Source organism: Amblyraja radiata, chromosome 14 (assembly GCF_010909765.2).
Source record: "Amblyraja radiata isolate CabotCenter1 chromosome 14, sAmbRad1.1.pri, whole genome shotgun sequence".
Taxonomy (NCBI): Eukaryota; Metazoa; Chordata; class Chondrichthyes; order Rajiformes; family Rajidae; genus Amblyraja; species Amblyraja radiata.
In genome coordinates, this window is record NC_045969.1 from 8,034,235 (window position 1) to 8,055,695 (window position 21,461).

The 21,461-nt window shown below is 47.4% G+C and overlaps 1 protein-coding gene across 1 annotated transcript in view; it reads left to right on the forward strand.

Moving 5' to 3' along the window:
* dop1b (DOP1 leucine zipper like protein B) overlaps positions 1-21,461 on the forward strand; it is a 124,456-nt gene that overhangs the window by 49,001 nt on the left and 53,994 nt on the right. Inside the window, 8 exon segments of the mRNA XM_033032433.1 lie at positions 708-1,353; positions 3,878-4,149; positions 7,671-7,823; positions 12,530-12,630; positions 14,660-14,850; positions 15,556-17,173; positions 18,106-18,217; positions 21,236-21,424. Coding sequence (XP_032888324.1) covers positions 708-1,353; positions 3,878-4,149; positions 7,671-7,823; positions 12,530-12,630; positions 14,660-14,850; positions 15,556-17,173; positions 18,106-18,217; positions 21,236-21,424 — 3,282 coding nt within the window.

Consider the following 21,461-nt stretch of genomic DNA (forward strand, 5'->3'; position numbering starts at 1 on the left):
TCTCCCCTAGTCCCATCTACCTGCACTCAGATCATAACCCTCCATTCCTTTCCCGTCCATATACCTATCCAATTTATTTTTAATTTATAAAATCGAACCTGCCTCCACCACTTCCACTGGAAGCTCATTCCACAAAGCTACCACTCTCTGAGTAAAGAGGTTCCCCCTCATGTTACCACTAAACTTCTGTCCCTTAATTCTCAATTCATGTCCTCTTGTTTGTATCTTCCCTACTCTCAATGGGAAAAGCTTATCCACGTTAACTCTGTCTATCCCTCTCATCATTTTAAAGACCTCTATCAAGTCCCCCCTGTACGTCTGCAACTGTACGTCTCTGGAGCGTGGGAGGAAACCGAAGATCTAGGAGAAAACCCACGCAGATCACGTGGAGAACGTACAAACTCCATACAGACAGCACCCGTAGTCGGGATCAAACCCAGGTCTCTGGCGCTGCATTTTGCTGTAAGGCAGCAACTCTACCACTGTGCCACCGTGACATGTCTAAAGGCTAGTTTCTCCAGACATTGCTTGATTTGCAACATTTTCTGTTTAAATTTCTGCATTCTGATATTTCTACTGCCTTTGTATCCAGCACTGGGCTGTCCAGCAAGTGGGCATGAGTTCACTCCCGCAGCAACCCGTGTCCACGGGTACCCCTTTTCGGCGCTATATCTCAAAACTAAACTCCACCAACGTTGCACTTTCAGAGTCCCTCGCAGGAGGACGGTGGCGAGGCGCTGTCTGACGGTGACCACAGTCCGGAGGAAGGCGCGGACACGGCGTTCCCTCCGTTGTGCTCGGAGGACAGCGGGATCGGCCTGAGCGTCATGGCGAGGGAGCGGTCCCGGGACGAGGGCGGGCCGAAGGTTTCGTCGGAAGATGGCGAGGTGTGGAGGAGCAGCGGGAGCATCCAGACCACGCTGCGGAACGTGCAGTGGCTCCTCGCCCACTTCTCCCTGGGCCACATCTTCGGGGCGAGCTGCCGGGTGCAGGGAGGAGACGGGCAGGCGGTGGTGGCCAAGGAGGGGCGGAAGGGGTGGGGGCAGAGGAAGCCCATCACCCTGTCGCAGTTTAAGCAGATGCTCTCGGACTTCTTCTCCGTCCGCGAGCCGGCCCAGCGGTCCAAGAGGAGGCAGCGAGGCTCCTTCACGCCGGCCGACGGGCTGAAGGGAGGCAAGGGGGACGAGGGCTGGGATGTGGACCATCTGCTCCAGGAGGTGGAGGAGGTGACGCCAGAGTGCCGGCTGGCGTTCGCCGCGATCTGCCAGCTGCTTGTGGACTGTAGCAGCTTCCCCATCTACATGACCTTCCGAGAGATGGAGACCTTCCACACGTCCGACCACCGGGATGTCGGTGAGCTCACCTCTGCTTATCTGCACCTTGCAAACATTCTCCCTTTACCCATTCACCGCTAGCGTACGGTCATCGTTCCCGTGGTCGGGATCGAACCTGGGCCTTGAGCGCAGTAAGGCAGCAACACTATCGCTACGGCACCATGCAACTCTAACTGCGGTACCTTGAACATCAAATGTGTTCATCAGGCCTAGGAGCAGAATTCCCATTGCCCATTGACACCTGTACTAATCATAGAAACATAGAAAATAGGTGCAGGAGTAGGCCATTCGGCCCTTCGAGCCTGCACCGCCATTCAATATGATCATGGCTGATCATCCAACTCAGTATCCCATCCCTGCCTTCTCTCCATACCCCCTGATCCCATTAGCCACAAGGGCCACATCTAACTCCCTCTTAAATATAGCCAATGAACTGGCCTCAACTAACTTCTGTGGCAGAGAATTCCACAGATTCACCACTCTCTGTGTAAAAAATGATTCTCTCATCTCGGTCCTAAAAGACTTCCCTCTTATCCTTAAACTGTGACTCCTAGTTCTGGACTTCCCCAACATCGGGAATATTCTTCCTGCATCTAGCCTGTCCAACCCCTTAAGAATTTTGTAAGTTTCTATAAGATCCCCCCCCCCTCAATCTTCTAAATTCTAGCGTGTACAAGCCGAGTCTATCCAGCCTTTCTTCATATGAAAGTCCTGCCATCCCAGGAATCAGTCTGGTGAACCTTCTCTGTACTCCCTCTATGGCAAGAATGTCTTTCCTCACATTAGGAGACCAAAACTGTACGCAATACTCCAGGTGTGGTCTCACCAATACCTTGTACAACTGCAGTAGAACCTCCCTGCACTTATACTCAAATCCTTTTGCTATGAATGCTAACATACCATTTGCTTTCTTCACTGCCTGCTGCACCTGCACCTGCATGCCTACTTTCAATGACTGGTGTACCATGACACCCAGGTCGAATCGACATGGCCTCCACAGCCGTCTGTGGCAATGAATAGCACAGATCCACCACTCTCTGACTAAAGAAATTAACAAGCCAGTAGGTGTATGGGCACCATGATATTCGAGGTCTATTCAATAGGAGCTGCGGCCTCACAGCACCAGTGACCCCGGTTCGATTCTGACCTCTGCTGCGGTTCTATGTGGCTGTGGAAGAAATTAATTTAGAGGTAAATAAAAGGCAAAACGAAAAGTTCCAGACTTTGCAGGTTTGCTTCAAGAGACCTTATTGCATGATATCATGGAGAGACAGCAGCAGAAAACTGCTCACCAGTTCTCTGACTTCACAACAGAATTAACTAAATGAATTTACTGTGCAGTAAATAATTTTTGTTAGATACTATTCTACGAAAACTTTCTATCTACCACATGGGTAGCAATTATTTCATTAGTCAAAACTCATACTGTTCGCTTATGTTAATCTTATTCAACAACAGATGGTTAATGCAAATCAAACACAAAACGAGGGAATCTTGACATTATTCTATCTCATCTTTCAAGCGGCCCACGTCACCATCCCCATTTCCGAGCCGGTCATAAGCCTCCCATATACTACAACGTATCTACGCTACTAGCTGTAGGGGGCGCGGGTGATCCACTGTAACTTCTCAGGAATGTAAACGAACTTCATTATCAGCTAAACTATTTCATGCTTACATTACCATCCAACATATTCCCAAACAGGAGGTAAGAACATCTAATCTCCTTTGCTGCTTCCCACGGATTCTCTTCTACACCTGGTCAGGACAAAGATTTCCATTTCTTTTCTCCAATACACCCTTTCGTTACCTTGTTCAATTCCAATCAAAATTAAACAAAGGATATAAATGTTTCTTCCACAGTGACGTTTGCATGTTCTCCCTGTCAAATCATGGGTTTCCTTTGGATGTTACATAGAAAATAGGTGCAGGAGGAGGCCATTCGGCCCTTCGAGCCAGCACCGCCATTCATTGTGATCATAGCTGATTGTCCCCAATCAATAACCCGTGCCTGCCTTCTCCCCATATCTCTTGATTCCACTAGCCCCAAGAGCTCTATCGAACTCTCTCTTAAATCTATCCAGTGATTTGGCCTCCACTGCCCTCTGTGGCAGGGAATTCCACAAACTCACAACTCTCTGGGTGAAAATTTTTTTTCTCGCCTCAGTCTTAAATGGCCTCCCCTTTATTCTAAGACTGTGGCCCCCGGTTCTGGTCTCGATAGAAACATAGACATAGAAACATAGTTCTGGTTTCCTCCCACACTCCAAAGATATGCGGGTTTGTTAGTCAATTGGCTTCGGTAAAATTGTAAATTGTCCCAAGTGTGTGTGGGATCGTGTTAGTGGACGGGGTGATCGCTGGTCGGCGCAAACTCTATGGGCCGAAGGGCCTGTTTCTGTACTGTATCACTCTTGGTGCATAATCATGTCTGCATCTCCTTCCTCGTTGACCGTCGGAGCTACAGTGACGTGCGAGTTAATGATCTTTCGTCCTTTTGAGAGTGACGAGCTGTATGTCTCCGCCTGTTTTGAATCCCGCAGGTGATGGCGATGCTTGCCTTCCTCTCTGGCTGAAGTCCCTCATGACCCTGTCTTGCTGCATCAGCGACTGCCACATACAGAACGTAGCCATATCCACTCTGCTGGAAATCATCAATCACTCTCACTCCTTAGCGCTTGTTATCGAAGACAAGGTCAAGCGTTACAAAAGTTCTGAATACAGAGCGTTCCTTGAGAAATTGCAAATGATCACTGCACCACCTGTCACACAAGCAACTCTGAAGCTAATTGCGGAGAGCACCAATTTCTATCAGGTATTTTACTTCCACTTTTTTTAATTTAGAAGGCTAAACTTAAAAAATTTGAAATTTTGCAATCTTTACCATGAATATTGAGTATAGAAGTTGGGATGTAATGTTAAAATTGTACAAGGCATTGGTGAGACCAATTCTGGAGTATGGGGTACAATTTTGGTCGCCCAATTATAGGAAGGATGTCAACAAAATAGAGAGAGTACAGAGGAGATTTACTAGAATGTTGCCTGGGTCTCAGCAACTAAGTTACAGAGAAAGGTTGAACAAGTTAGGTCTTTATTCTTTGGAGCGCAGAAGGTTAAGGGGGGACTTGATAGAGGTCTTTAAAATGATGAGAGGGATAGACAGAGTTGACGTGGATAAGCATTTCCCATTGAGAGTAGGGAAGATTCAAACAAGAGGACATGACTTCAGAATTAAGGGACAGAAGTTCAGGGGTAACATGAGGGGGAACTTCTTTACTCAGAGAGTGGTAGCTGTGTGGAATGAGCTTCCAGTGGAAGTGGTGGAGGCAGGTTCGATTTTAGCATTTAAAAATAAATTGGATAGGTATATGGATGGGAAAAGAATGGAGGGTTATGGTCCGAGTGCAGGTAGATGGGACTAGGGGAAAATAAGTGTTCGGCACGGACTCGTAGGGCCGAGATGGCCTGTTTCCGTGCTGTAATTGTTATATGGTTATATGTGGAATTTCATACTGAAGATGCATAAAAGTAAAATACTAACTCTTAAGAGTCCATAAGTCATGAGGTTTTGTAGGACTTTGGGTGGACCCCCTTGGAGCACTGTATGCAGCTCTGTTTGCCAAGTGGAGGCTTCAGAAAGGGTGCAGAGGAGGTTTACCAGGATGCTGCTTGGATTAGAGGGTGTTAGCTATAAGAATAGGTTGGACAAACTTGGATTGTTTTCTCTGGAGCATCAGAGGCTGATAGAAGTATGTTAAATGATTTGTCTTCCTTCGTGTGCACCTTCCGTGTTTCAAATGTTCACATCGCTGTCATCGCCCGTCCTGAAAAGGACGCAAACCTCCGGCGACAATCAGTGGGAGCCATCACTTGTTGATGATGGTGGTAGCAGAATTAGCTCAGGATACTTCCAGTTTCCAGCCCCACGACGTGGACGCTTCTGCTATGGTTCCTGTAAAATTGTGGGAGACTTAAACAGGGTAGACAGAACCTTTTCAGGTGAAAATATCAAATACGAGAAAGCGTAGCTATATGGTGGGAGGGGCAAACTTTAAAGGAGATGGGCAAGGCAAATGTTTTGTTTTAAGATAGTGGTGGGTGTGTGGAACACGCTGCCAAGGCTGATAAAGGAGGCAGAAACGGTAGGCAGTGGTGTTTTAAGAGGCTGTTTGACTGGTGCATAGATAAGCAGGGAATTGAGTTGGTGTGGGTCATGTGCAGGAGATGAGATTAGTTCAGCTGTACTGCACCTATCTATGTTCTATGGAAAAAAAACTCCTAGTTGGCAAGCACCTTAAAAATGGCCACAGTGCATTTTACTCCACGAATGTGGCTTTGAAAATGAATCTTGGACCTTTCAGCATATGAGTTAGTTTGTGGACAGTGGACACAGTGGAATGACTCTGAGAATTGCAGGTGGCAGCAACCATCCTGAATATTCTGCTGTTATTTATTATTAGTCATAGAGTGATACAGTGTGGAAACAGGCCCTTCAGCCCAACTTGCCCACACCGACCAAAGTCCAAGCTACACTAGTCCCACCTGCCTGCGTTTGGCCCATATCCCTCCAAAACTGTCCTATCCATGTACCTGTTTAATTGTTTCTTAAACGCTGCCTCAACTACTTCCATCCACTACCTATTGTTACAAATTAATTATAGAAATGATACATTTGCCAATATATTTTAACTAACTAGATTTTTGTCAAAATTAATAACAAAACTCCCAAGGAACAAAAATTGAAAACTACATCCAAGATGTTCTAAAATAAAGGCTTGTTTTAGCTGTACAAAATTGATGCAACGTACATGTGGCTTTCATTTTTGGCTTTAAAAAAATACTCATTAAAAATATGAACTGTGAACAGGCAACACAGTGGGCCAGTGGCAGGGCCAACGGTAGAGTTGCTGCCTTGCAGCGCCAGAGACCCGGGTTCGATCCTAGCTATGGGTGCAGTCTGTACGGAGTTTGTTCTTTCTCCCTGTGACCGCTTGGGTTTTCTCTGGGTGCTCTGGTTTCCTCCCACATGCCAAAGATGTGCAGGTTTGTAGGTTATTTGGCCTCCGTAAATTGTCCCTAGTGTGTAGAATAGAACTAGTGTACGAGTGATCGCTGGTCGGTGCGGACTCGGTTGGCCTAAGGGCCTATTTCCACACTGTATGTCTAAACTAAACTAATTTAGTGGAGAAAAATTAGGTACTTCCAGTTATTTAAATAAAATCTTGGCTAGAGGGATTAAATTTCAATTGCTATCATGAATAGGAATTAAGCTGATAGTAACGAAAACTTAGTAATCATTATTCATTTAGTTTTCACATCTCATAATATTTAAACTGTGCGAATTTATAAAGCATTACTCTTTAAACATTTCAGCAAAACAAAATAATGTTCCAACCTTTGAACTGATTTAAAGGGGGACATACTAAATAGTCAATGACTTTGAGGTATTAAAACTAAATCCATTGACATTGTAGACGGCGAAGCCTTCACCATGTCCAACCATGTGCAAATTCCACTAGGGGAGCCACACGATGGCAGCTTCACCAACAGTCTGTCTTTTCCTCTTATTTTGTTATTTTTAGTGTGTTTTAAAAGTCTGTGTTAATGTTCTCTGTTTTTTTTATGTGGGGGAGGGGGTCGGGGAAAACTTTTTTTCAATCTCTTACCCTGCCGGAGATGCGATTGTTTTCCGGATCGTATCTCCGGTCACTCTGCGGCCTAACATCATGGAGCTGGCGGCCTTGCTCGGGACTGACTTTGGGCCCCACCGCGGGAACGTGGACTTACCATCGGAGCCGATCCCTTGCCTGGGATCAACGCTCCATGTCCGTGGCCTGTGGATTTCACCATCGAGGAGCTCGCAGTCTCGGTTCGAGACCGATGTCGGGAAGCTCCAAACCGTGCAGAAGATTTTGACCAGCCCCGACCCGGGGTCAGATCGCCTGGCACGGGGGAACTGAGATTCCCCTCTATGCAGGAGCTTGATCGACCCGACGCCACCGGCTACGGGAGCCAAGATTGTCCCGTCAATTTAAGGCTCGAAGCTCCCGACCGCAGGAGAACAAAGAAGGGAAGAGATTGAACTTTTTTTCGCCTTCCATCACAGTGAGGAATGTGGAGGAGTCGCTGTGGTGGATGTTTATGTAAAAATGTATTTAATGTGTTCTCTTGCTTTTTTATTGGTATAATGACCGTATGGCAAATAAAATTTCTTGTATGCTGCAAAACATACTTGGTTAATAAATTATTATGGTTATGGTTATGATTGTTTTAAGTGTTGTGTTCATTCGATGTGTAATTTTCATGCTTGTTGTTTTGCCAACTGCTTGAAACCAGCGAGCGGCGTATGTGTTGTGGAATCAGCTGGATAAGGAGAGCAGGGAGCACCACAGTACCTGCGTGGAACTCTTTTACAAGTTACATTGCCTCGCCCCATCTGCCAACCTTTGTGAGGACATCATCTGCCAGGCCTTGCTTCACAAAAATAAAGTGAGTTTCTCTTTTCCAAATATTCGGTTCAAACACATTGCAAATTTGCAGCAAGTTCTAAAATTCTGAAGAAGGGTCTCAACCCAATTCGTCATGTATTCATTTTTTCCAGAGATGATGTCTGACCTGCTGAGTTTATCCAGCTTTTTGTGTTTATCTAAGATTACAAACATGTCCCATTGCTACTTCGTTTGATAAATATCCCAAATGTTAATCTTGTCTCCCTTCTGAGTTGCTTTTCATGCAATCTTCCGTAGGATTCTGTTGCCATCTATGGAGCGTCAGAAGCTGAGGGGAGACCTGATAGAAGTGTATAACACGATGGGAGGCACAGATAGGGTTGACTGTCAGAATGTTTTTTCCCCAGTGTGGAGATGTCAAAGACTAGAGGGCACAACTTTCAGGTGTGAGAGGCAGAGATGTACAAGGATGTTTTTTTTTTTTACACAGAGGGTGTTGCGTGCCTGGAACATGTTGCTAGGGGTGGTGTTGAAGGTTGATAATGACAGTGGCATTTAAAAAGCTTTTAGCTAAGTGCAAAGATATGCAGGGAATGGAGGGGTGTGGATCAGGTGGCCTGGTGGCGCAGCGGTAGAGTTGCTGCCTTGCAACGCCAGAGACCCGGGTTCGATCCTGACCACGTGTGATGTCGACACAGACTTTGTACCTTCTCCCCATGACCTGCGTAGGTTTTCTCCGGGAGCTCCGGTTTCCTCCCACTATCCAAAGACCTACAGGTTTGTAGGTTAATTGGCTGGGTACAATTGTAAATTGTTCCTGGTGTGTATAAGATAGTGTTAATGTATGGTGATCGCTGGTTCGGCACGGAGTCAGTGGGCCAAAGAGCCTGTTTCCACGCTGTAACTGGAAGCTAAACTAAACGTGTAGATAGAGAGCTTTTTAACTCAGTGTCATGTTCGGCGTGAACATGTTGGGCCGAAGGGTCTGTTCCTGTGCTGCACTGTTCTACGTTTAATGGGGCAAAGCTCTGCCGTAGCTTTTCAGGGCAAATTGGGGACGGGCATCCTCGTGATATAACCCTTCAGTCCCCTCTGGACCCTGTCATGCCAAATAAATGTATGCACGGGCAGACCAGAGAAATAGACCAGCGATATGTCTGGATCATTGTGTTGTGTCCAGCGATTCCCCACAAATGGCTGTCACGGTGGCACGGCGGTAGAGCTGCTGCCTTCCAGCGCTTGTAGCACCAGACACCCACCCAACCATGGGCTGCGGCCCCAATCGCTCCACCCGAACAGTTGAGGCTGTCCAACACCACAAGCAGGCACCTGACTAACAGGAGGAAACAGACAGTGTTAAACTCCTGTAACAGCTGATAACTGGGTGGCATGGTGGCGTAGCGGGAGAACTACTACCTTACAGTGCCAGACGCCCGGGTTCGATCCTGACTACGGGTGCTTGTCAGCACGGAGTTTGTACGTTCTCCTTGTGATCTGGGTGGGCTTTCTCCGGGATCTCCGGTTTCCTCCCACTCTCTGAAGACGTACAGGTTTGTAGGTTAATTGTATTGTATTGTATTCAAATTTATTGTCATTGTCTCAATTAGAGACAACGAAATGAATTTTCCTTACAGGCAGTATCATAAAAATAAATAAACAATAAATAATAAAACATATTAAAAATAAAATTGAATTAAAAAAAGAAAAGCACAAACACAGAAAGTCCACGACACAACATAACACAGTGGCACCAAGGTGAGGAAGGCACCATTAGTCCAGCCAGCCTCCCCTCCGATCTTCCCAGATGTTCATCCGTGGTCTGGGCCTTCCGAGCACCCGCAGTCGCCGCACCGGGCGGCCCGATGTTCAGGCCCTCACGCCGGGCTAGTGGAACTCCGACGCCGATCCCCGACGGTGAACATCCTCCTCCTCAGCGGCCCGGACCTCCTGATCAGCCGCCTCCCGCAGCTCCCGAGTCCGCAGCTCCCGAGTCCGCAGGCCGAGCCGGGCAGAGTCGCAGGACCCCGCGTTGTTGATCAGCGCCGCCCGCGTTGGGAGCTCCGCAAACCGCAGCTCCATGATGTCGGTGCAGCAGGTCCAGCACTCCGGGCTCCAGACGGCGATCCCCGGTAAGGCATCGCCAGCCCCGCGATGTTACAGCGCTGTCCCGCCGCTGCTGGAGCTCTGGTCGATCCCGGCAGGAAAGGCCGCGCCAATCCAGTAGGTAGGCCGCTGGGGGGGGGGGGGGGGGGGCGACTCGAATAATAGTCGCGTCTTCTCCAGGAAGCGACCGAAGGACGGTATCCCCCTTACCGTGCCCTCTTCCCCCACATAAAGACATTTTAAAAAACATAAAAAATACACTTTAACATAACTAAAAAAACAAAAAAACAAAAAGATACCGGGCTGAAGGTGGAGGCTGCTGGCACCAGCGCCACCGGAAGTACAACACTTGGTTTGGTTATAAATGTTAAACATTATAAATGCTTAAAAAATTGTTCCTAGTGTCTGTTGGGTAGTGTTAATGTGTGGAGATCGCTGGCCGGTGCGGACTCGATGGGCCGAAGGGCCTGTTTTCTCGCTGTATCTTTAAACTTAAAAAAGTAAATTACATTGAATGTCAACTCTGTCAACGCTTGCACTAAGTGGTGAATTCACTGGAAAATCTGAATGGATTTAGAATTCTACTGCTGGTGATATGAGTTAAAAGTAGTCTTGGTAATTAGCGGAGCTTGCGTGTCTTGGGTTTCTTTGAGTCACAGAAGCGCATGGTTTTCTTGCTTACTAACTCGCTTGTTATTCATTGTGGTTATTATTCTTTGTTTCGTTTATGGTTCAAATTAATCCAGAATGGCCAGTTTAGTTTCCCTGTTACCTGAAGTTACGTTGGTGCCAGATGCTCTGAGGCTGGTATGCAGATTATTTGCACTGGGCACGTCACCAATATTTGGCTTTCTTCCAACTCGTGATTATAATGCGAGCTCTTGAAGATTGCTAACTGCGTACGGACACCGCCCATAGGATCTAACCCGGGTCTCTGGTGCCTTGAGGCAGCAACTCTTCTGTTGAATAAGATTGAAAACTAGCGAAGTGTCAAAACACGTCCTATGTCAATGAGAAATGTTGAAGAGTATATAACACAAGCAGTCTGAGCCGGCTCATGCCTGACATCCTTTGGCCCAGGATGTCATCTCCAGATTGAATGGAGTGGGTTAAACTAAGATGAACGTTTGTCGGCACTGGGCCTGTCCTCGCTGGAGTTTAGAAGAATGAGGGGGGACCTCATTGAAATGTACAGAATAATGAAAGGCTTGGATAGAGTGGATGTGGAGAAGATGTTTCCACTAGTGGGAGAGTCTAGGACTATAGGTTATAGCCTCAGAATTAAAGGACGTTCCTCTAAGAAGGCGCTGAAGAGGAATGTCTTTAGTCAGAGGGTGGTGAATCTGTGGAGTTCTTTGCCACAGAGTTCTGTGGAGGCCAAGTCAATGGATATTTTTAAGACAGAGATGGATAGATTCTTGATTAATTCGGGTGATGGGCTGAATGGCCTAACTCTGCTCTTATCACTTATGACCTTATGAATCGGCATCTTTGAGAAAAGCAGGGACGTAATGGGAGGAAGAATAGCGCTCCTAGTATTTTGAGCGGTAGTCTCTGCCAAGTACTACCTGTGTGACACACTCTAATTAATCTCAGTCAGACTTGGGGTTTTCTGGGACCCATAGTCGGTGTTGGGGGTTGAGGGGAGAGTCGGTGTCCTTTCGAATGATTTTCCCAGTTCCTGCCCTCGTCACCAGTTCGTATCCGTACAGCAGGAACAAGGAACTGCAGATGTGGCTTACCAAGGAAAGACACAAAATGCTGGAGTAACTCAGCAGGTCAGGCAACATCCCAGGAGAACATGGACAGTTGACGTTTTGGGTTGGGTCTGAAGGGTCCCGGACCCAAATGTCATCTATCCATGTTCTCCAGGGATGCTGCCCGGCCTGCTGTGTCACTCTGGCATATCTTGCTTATTCAGTGTACAATAACGTGATAAATCTTTGTTTCAGGTCCCACTTTGCTCCTATTCATTCTAATTTCTTCCAATAGGAGTTTTACACTGTCAGTCAAGTTCATTTCTGCCATTTTCGTGTCCCTTTGTAGTTGGGTAGTTATATGTTGTCATAGCATCTACCTCCAAACCTCTAAGTGTAGCAACTTGGGTATTAAGCCAATTTGGTAAAAGAGTTTAGGATTGATTGCTCTTGACACTTCTTAGAAGACCTCTTCCCCCTCTTGGGTCTCATGACTTAGTCTTTCTCTGCCTTAACCATGGTATTCGATTATCTTTCTTGTATAATAACACACCTCTGCCTAACATTGCAGTTAGAGCATAAATGTGTCAAAATCAGACGCAGTCGTTCTCATCTCAGCGTGGCCAGATGGTATCTGCTGCTGTATTGCTGCAGATTAGTTAACTGAAAAAGTTGATGGTCTCAACTCGAACCACTGCTGGAATCAATACTTTGGGGGAATTGTGTAAAACTCCGAATCAAATGCTTCAGTTATATAAAGTTACTGAAAATGAAAGATGAAAGATGAAAGTTTCTGTTCATAAGTTATAAGAGCAGAATTAGGCCATTCGGCCCATCAAGTCTGCTCCGCCATTCAGTCATGGCTGATCTATCATGGCTTGTTGAACAAACATAATGTGTGTCCATCACTCATCATTCCCCTGTTTTTTCTTTCTCTCTCTCCCAGGGAATCCGATTGGAAGCTCTCTTTAGGTTTTCGGTCTTGTGGCATTTCACCAGGGACATTCAAGGAAACAGGACATCGTTCTGTACTCGTTCATTTGATAGGTAACGTTGTGGAGCCAAAAGGAAAATCGACCAGTCTGCAGATCCTCTGAGTTTGTATCCAGCCCTTTTTATTGAGAGTCGCTGATAGGGGAATCAGTGTGGAGTTGCTTGTTGGGGTAGCATGTTGCGGGAGATTAGATTACCGTGTAGTTTGGAGATACAGCACGGAAATAGGTCCGCCCAGTCTGTGCCGACCAGCGATCCCACATGATTCAACACACTAAATTGATCATTTACAATTTTTACCGAAGCAATTTAACCTACAAACCTGTACATCTTTGGAGTGTGGGAGGAAACCGGAGCACCCGGGGGAAAACCCACGCAGGTCACGGGGAGAATGTACAGACTCCGTACAGAGAGCACCTGTAGTCAGGATCGAACCCGGGTCTCAGGAGCTGTAAGGCAGCAACTCTACCACGGCGCCACCGTGCCGTCCCAAAATGGATGAATGAGATTGTAGATTCAGTGAGTCAGAGCACGTCCTATGTCGATGAGAAATGTTGAGTATATAACACAAGCACTGTCTGAGCCGGCTAAGCCCATGAAGTCCCATGACCCAGAAAGTCAGCTCTGGATTGAATCAGCACCTTTGAGAAAGGCAGAGAAGCAGCAAAAAGAGGAAGAAAACAGCATGCTGAGCACTCCCAATACTTGGGGCAGTGGTCTATGCCCAGTAATCAGAGTAGTATGTGTAGGAAAGAACTGTGGATGCTGGTTTGCTGTGAACTTCAGACAGTCTACAGAAGGGTCTCGACCTGAAACGTCACCCATTCCTTCTCTCCAGAGATGCTGCCCGTCCCGCTGAGTTGCTCCAGCATTTTGTGTCTATAAACCGAGTAGTATTTTAGATCACCATTGTACAACATAGTCTGAGCAAGTTGGCTTCTGAAATCTGAAATAGAAAACTGAAAACAGGAAACGCATGGCTGGTTTCGTGGAGTGACTGCCTTGGGTCAAACTGCGAATGAGAGAGGAAGTTACTACTAGGCTCAAGTTTCTCTCTCCCTGAACACCACTTGGCATTTGATGAAGCCTACATTGTTTTGTCTCTGTTCTTGCTCTCTCGTGAACAAAGGATCATTGAACATCAAACATAAACAGTACAGCAACAGGCCCTTCGGCCCACAATGTTTGTGCTGAACATGATGCCCAGACCAACTCTTATCTGCCTGCACATACTCCATTTCCTGCATATCCATATGCCTATCCAAACTCTTTTAAATGCCACTATCGAATCTGCCTCCACCACATCCACCCCTGGCAATGCATTTCTAGGTACTCACTAAACTCTGTGTCTATTTAAAAAACAAACAAACAATTAGCCTACACATCTCCTTTAAACATTGTCCCTCTCACGTTAAAGCTATGCCCTCTAGCATTCGATATTAACATCTTTGGGGAAAAAGATTCTGATTGTCTACCCAATCCATGCCTTTCATAATTTTATGAACTTCTTTCAGTCTGTCCAAACTCTGCCTGTCGCCAATACCCTCTAGTTCAGGCATCAATCTCATAAACCTCCTGTCCACACCACATCCTTCCTGTAATGTAACAATTGTCCCTAGTGTGTAGGATAGTGTTAATGTGCTGAGATCGCTGGTTGGTGCAGAATCTGTGGGCCAAAGGCCTGTTTCCACTGCTAAATTTAGTTTTAGTTTAGAGATACAGCGCGGAAACAGGCCCTTCGGCCCACCGAGTCCGCACCAGCCAACTATGTCAGCACATTAACACTATCCTACACACACTAGGGACAATTTTTTAAAAAACATTGATAACCAAGCCAATTAACTTACAAACCTGTACATCTTTGGAGTGTGGGAGGAAACCGGAGATCTGGGAGAAAACCCACGCAGGTCATGGGGAGAAAGTACAAATTCCGTGCAGACAAGCATCCGTAGTCAGGATCGAACCCGGGTCTCTGGTGCTGTAAGGCTGTTGCTCTACCGCTGCGCCACCGTGCCGCCCCTGTTATCAGCGCTTTCTGTTGTTACAGCAGTTTAACACTCTCTGTTTCTTCCCCTTTGCTCAGGTGCCTGTTCGTGGTGTTGGACAGCCTCAACTGTTCGGACGGAGCGATTGGGGCCGCAGCCCAGGGTTGGCTTGTCCGTGCCCTCAGCTTGAACGATGTCTCTCGGATCCTGGAGCCAGTCTTCCTCCTGCTTCTCCACCCAAAGACCCAACGCAACTCCATCCAGTGCCTGAAAAAGAAAGTCATGGGAGGTAATAATAATAGGTAGCTCAGGCCAACAGAGGTTATGGAGAGAAGGCAGGAGAATGGGGTTGAGAGCGAAAAAAATAGATCAGCCATGATTGAATGTTGGAGCAGACTTTATGGACCAAATGGCCTAATTCTGCTCCTATGGCTTGCTGTGTAACTGCACGGATAGTTAAAAGTTGCCTTTCCGCCATTGTACCCAATCTATGTGAAGAGTAATAACAGCGAACTAGAAACATCCTATTTTAAGTAACTCCCCTCTTATCCCCTCTCCCTTCCTCGTGCCTTCCCAGTGCACATCCTTTTCTCCCGCTTCCTTTCCAAGAAGGTTCTTGACCCGAAACATCACCAATTCCTGTTCTCCAGGGATGCTGCCTGACCTGCTGAGTTACTCCAGCATTTTGTCATTCCTTGGTAAACCAGCACCTGCAGTTCCTTGTCTCCACTTCTTGGATGGCGATGTTGGGCAGCTCCTTATAATCTCCTTCCTCTTCCCACAATAGGCCTGAACCCAGGATGATTCAGTCCAGTTGCCCCTATTTAAACCATTAATGGCCATCAAGATCAATTACAATTGTACCTTGAATCATCTTGCCTGTGTTCCTTGTTAGGTTGTTAAAAGAGATGCCAGTACATTTTGAGGGTAGAAGAGAGGGGACAACAGGAAAAGGGCAGTGGGAGTATTAATTGTTTCTGCAATTGTGTTTCAGATGATCTCCGCTTGTTGTACAACAGGGTTTCCTCGTATCCGAAGGCGTTCGGCACTCCGCTGGAAGTGGTTGAAACCAGCTCTGAGGAAAGCTTTAAGATTTCCCACATTTCCTCGGTGGACAGGGATGCTCTTTGGGCTGAGGTGGAAGGAGATCCCGAAAAGACGCTCCAGAAACAGGGCCCGAAGAAAGTTGGCAATCACTCCATCCACGAACCGCCTCAAAGTAGCCACCCGGAGGAAGGCAAGTACAACAGCGAACACTCGGAGTCCATCGACACCAGCTCGGGAGCGCTCTCGTCGGGGGTCACGTCTTCAGCCTCGCCGATGTCTCGGGGAAACCAAGACACCACCAGCACCACCGAAGATGAAGCTCTTCTGCTGCACGACAGGGCTAACCTGGACAAAATGGCCGCCGGAGACCCACAGCCCAAAAGCCAATTGATGTTGGTCCACACCGACTCTGAACGGACTCAGATGTCACAGTCGCTGTCCAGCGATGAGGAAGACATAGACCTGGAAATGCAGATGATCACTCGGGACAAGCTCCTGAAGCGGCAGAGGGAGAGGCAGGCCTTGGTGGAAGCCTTGTTTAAACACATCTTGCTGTACATCCAGCCGTACGATTCCAAGAGGGTTCTGTACGCCTTCTCTGTCCTGGAAGCCGTGTTGAAGACCACGCCGAAGGAATTCATCGAGGCCCTCTCCGCCACCATGGTAGACGTCAACACCACCAGCCAGCTGAATCTTATTCTGAATCTCCTGGCCCGCCACCAGGAGTCCCTGGTGGGTCTGAGCTTCTACGGGAAGCTTCCGAGCCCGACGTTGCCCTCGTGCCACCGGCAGTCCTCGTTGATGGAGTTGCTGACGTACCTTTGCTTGAGCTTCTTGAGGTCCTATTACCCCTGCCAGATGCGGCTGAGCCACAAGGATCTGCTGGGCAACCGGGACGTCCAGGTGAACAGCGTGCAGGTCCTGGTCCGCATCGTGACGCAGCTGATCGCCAACGCCAAATCGCCCGACGGCGGGGGCCTGGGGGCCATCGGCGGCTGGCTGGCCAAGTGCAAGGTCCAGGAGTACGTGCTGCTCGCCCTCTCTGCCTCCATGCACCTGGGCGAGAGGAGCTACACGCTCAGCTTTGGCCAGCCCAGCGACGAGCTCATCGACGAGGGCCTCTCGGAGGAAAACCTGGTCAACTTCGGCGAGGACCAGGTCTGGAGCGAGCACCCGCTCCAGATCGAGCTCCTCAAATTGCTCCAGGTGCTGATTGTGCTGGAGCACCACCTCGGCCTGTCGGCCGATGACCCGGAGGGCTCGTCTGACCTCTCCAAGGAGTGGCACAAGGTCATGAGTTTCCAGACGTCCATTACGGCCATGGGCTACGTGCCGTCCCAGCCCATCACGGCCCAGGGGATGTTTGTGTCTGCTGTGGTCAGGGCCTTGCAGCCACAGTACGGGTACAGCATTCACCCACCCTGGGTCAGTCTGGTCACCCTCTCCCTGCCTTACCTCGGGAAATCCTTGGGACTCATCGTTGCGCCGTTTGTCGCCCAGGTCTGCAGGAACCTGGACAACCTTGTTCGACAGTATGAAAGTGAAGATAAAAAGAGCACTGCAAGGTAGAGAAGTACCTTTTTATATTCATTTAACACCTCCGCCAAAGTTCCTCCTTTAGTCAGAGGTTAGTTAATCTGTGGAACTCCTTGCCACAGACGGCTGTGGAGGCCAAGCCAGTGGATATTCTTAAGGCAGCGATAGACAAATCGATGATTAGAACCGGTGTCAAGGGTTATGGGGAGTAGGCTGGAAAATGGGATAGACAATAGACAATAGGTGCAGGAGTAGGCCATTGGGCCCTTCGAGCCAGCACCGCCATTCAATGTGATCATGGCTGATCATCCCCAATCAGTACCCCGTTCCTGCCTTCTCCCCATATCCCCTGAGGCAGGAAACATGGTCCCAATGTTGGGGGAGTCCAGAACCAGGGGCCACAGTTTAAGAATAAGGAATAAGCCATTTAGAACGGAGATGAGGAAACACTTTTTCCCCACAGAGAGTGGTGAGTCTGTGGAATTCACTGCCTCAGAGGGCGGTGAAGACAGGTTCTATGGATGCTTTCAAGAGAGAGCTAGATAGGGCTCTTAAAAATAGCGGAGTCAGAGGATATGGGAAGAAGGCAGGAACGGGGTACTGATTGGGGATGATCAGCCATGATCACATTGAATGGCGGTGCTGGCTCGAAGGGCCGAATGGCCTACTCCTGCACCTATTGTCTATTGTCATGTGACAAATAAATCTGAACTTGAACTTTAGAATGTGACATTGCACCACAGTTTAGTTTACAAAACAGTTTAGTTTACCTTGCACTAAACGTTATTCCCTCATCATGTATCTGTACACTGTAAATGGCACGACTGTAATCCTGTATATGTAATCATGTATTCAAAAGCTTTTCACTGTACCTCGGTACGTACGTGACATTAAACTGAACTGGTCGGGCAAAATGCATTCAATTAACTTTTGTTTCCATTTTTTTAATTTCATTCCTCAGGACGACTTCAAAGAAAGAAAACATTCCGCCAGATTACCCACTCACCCTTTTGGAAGGACTCACTACTATTTCTCACTTTTGCCTATTGGACCCCTCGGCACAGGCTAGAAAGGTACGTTGGAGTTAATAATTAAATGAATGCCTGTTATCGGGCAACTGAACCATCCTCCCACAACCAGAGAGCAGTCCTGAACTACCATCTACCTCATCGGGGACCCTCGGACTATCCTTGATCTGGCTTTACCTTGCACTAGACGTTGTTACCTTATTACGTATCTGTACACTGCAAATGGCTCGATTGTAATCATGTATTGTCTTTCTGCTGGCTGGTTAGCACGCAACAAGCCATAGAGGGAGTACAGAGAAGGTTCACCAGACTGATTCCTGGGATGTCAGGACTTTCATATGAAGAAAGACTGGATAGACTCGGCTTGTACTCGCTTGAATTTAGAAGATTGAGGGGGGATCTTATAGAAACTTACAAAATTCTTAAGGGGTTGGACAGGCTAGATGCAGGAAGATTGTTCCCGATGTTGGGGAAGTCCAGGACAAGGGGTCACAGTTTAAGGATAAAGGGGAAATCCTTTAGGACCGAGATGAGAAAACAAAATTTCACACAGAGAGTGGTGAATCTCTGGAACTCTCTGCCACAGAAGGTAGTTGAGGCCAGTTCATTGGCTATATTTAAGAGGGAGTTAGATGTGGCCCTTGTGGCTATAGGGATCAGGGGGTATGGAGAGAAGGCAGGTACAGGATACTGAGTGGGATGATCAGCCATGATCATATTGAATGGCGGTGCAGGCTCGAAGGGCCGAATGGCCTACTCCTGCATCTATTTTCTATGTGTCTATGTTTCTATGTAACAACAACTTTTACAACTGTAGCTTGGTACACGTGACAATAAACTAATCTAATGGAACCTCCACCAGCTGGTGTTGGGTGTGGCAGTTTTGTGTTTACAGATTGAAGAAAGGGAACTATATGTGCTGAGAAGTTGAGCTGTGATTCACTTCACCAGGGGCATGGGAAGGGACAATGAACTCTGCCATGTTCCAACCTGTCTAAAGAATGAGTGGAGGTTGGATAGGCCAAAGGGAAACTCTCTGATAGCGAGCTGGCCATTTCCATTGTTGCTGCCTCACAGCGCCGTAGACCCGGGTTCGATCCTGACCGCGGGTGTTGTCTGTACAGAGTTTGTACGCTGTCCCCATGATTGAGTGGGAGCTTCGGTTTCCTCCCACACTACAAAGACGTATAGGTTTGCAGGTTAATTGGCTTTGGTAAAATTGTAAATTGTCTCCTTCCAGAACAAGGGGTCACAGTTTAAGGATAAGGGGGAAATCTTTTAGGACCGAGATGAGGAAAACATTTTTCCCACAGAGAGTGGCGAATCTCTGGAATTCTCTGCCACAGAAGGTAGTTGAGGCCAGTTCATTGGCTATATTTAAGAGGGAGTTAGATGTGGCCCTTGTGGCTAAAAGGATCAGGGGGTATGGAGAGAAGGCAAGTACAGGATACTGAGTTGGATGATCAGCCATGATCATATTGAATGGCGGTGCAGGCTCGAAGGGCCGAATGGCCTACTCCTGCACCTATTTTCAATGTTTCTATGTCCCTAATGTGTGTCGGATAGTGCTAGTGTACGGGGATCGCTGGTCAGCGCGGACATGGTGGTTGGACGACCTGTTTCAGTGCTGTTTCTCTGAACTAGACTAAACCAGATTTGTCCTTGTTTGTTTTTTCCAAGTCCCCTCATTAACCAAACAGCTCTGTAAACATTAAGACCGCCTGGGCTCATCCCATCAAAGAGATTCCACTTATTCTATTCATTCCACTCCCACTCTGAATTAAAACCAACATGGTTCCCGTTCCCATTTCTCTATCCACAGACGCTGCCCAACCTGCTGAACATTTTCAGACTCCTGTTTTGCTTTGCATTTCCTTTCACTTCTCCAACTGATTCGATCTTTAGCCGGAGGGTGGTGAATCTGCGGAATTAATTGCCACAGAAGAACTGGTATCTCCACAAAAGTTCAGCATTGACTGCTTCACCAGTTGTCTGAACTTTGTTTGTGCAAAGAGGGATTATTTGCAAACTTCTCCCCTTCGTAAATTAGATTCGGTTGATGGGGACAGAGGAACTGTGCGTAGAATTGTCACAGTACCTCAGAAAGTCAACTTGATGCCAGCTCCCAGACTTTAGTCAGAGGGTGGTGAACCTGTGGAATTCATTGCCACAGACAGCTGTGGAGACCAAAGCAATGGATATTTTAAAGGCGGAGATTGACAGATTCTTGATTAGTTCGGGTGCCCTATCCGTGTACTTGTCTAAATGTTTCTTAAATGTTGGGATAGTTCCCTGCCTCAACTACCTCCTCTGGCAGCTTGTTCCATACATCCACCACCCTTTGTGTGAAAAAGTTACCCCTCAGTTTCCTATTAAATCTTTTCCCCCTTCACCTTAAACCTATGCCCTTTGGTTCTCGATTCACCTACTCTGGACAAGAAACTCTGTGCATCTACCTGATCTATTCCTCTCATGATCTTATACACCTCATAAAGAGCAACCCTCATCCTCCTGCGCTCCAAGGAATAGAGTCCCAGCCTGCTCAACCTCTCCCTACAGCTCAGACCCTCTAGTCCTGACATCTTCTTAAATCTTCTCTGTACCATTTCCAGGAAGACTCAAGTTTCCTCAAGACTCACTAGACCTTTTTGAGAGGGCATGCGTTTCCAATGCTTTAGACCCTGTATCTGGAAAAATGTTCCCGGTGTTGGGGGAGTCCAGAACCAGGGGTCACAATTTAAGAATAAAGGGGAGGCCATTTAGTACTATGATGAGGAAAAACTTTTTCGCCCAGAGAGTTGTGAATCTGTGAAATTCTCTGCCACAGAAAGCAGTGGAGGGCAATTCACTTGATGTTTTCAATAGAGAGTTAGATATAGCTCTTCGGGCTGACTGAATCAAGGGATATGGGGAGAAAGCAGGAATGGGGTACTGATTTTGGATGATCAGCCATGATCATATTGAATTGCGGTGCTGGTTCGAAGGGCCGAATGACCTACTCCTGCACCTATGTTTCTATGTATCCTTCCAACTTGCCTAATGTTGCTTATCTTCGTGTACCAGTCTGCTACCGTGAGTGATTCCACAAGCCTGAAGAATGCCAAGAACGCCATCCTTGAGGAACTGCCTCTAATCGTCGACTCCATGTCTCAGCTCTGGGGTGTGGTCCAAAGAGAAGCATCCCAGAGAAAGCCCGGCAATTCACTCAACACTAAGAAGGGCTCGTCTTCGGTATACTTCAAGTCGACAAAGGTTTGTCTCAACGTAGCGCTGTGAGAGTGAGGGAAAA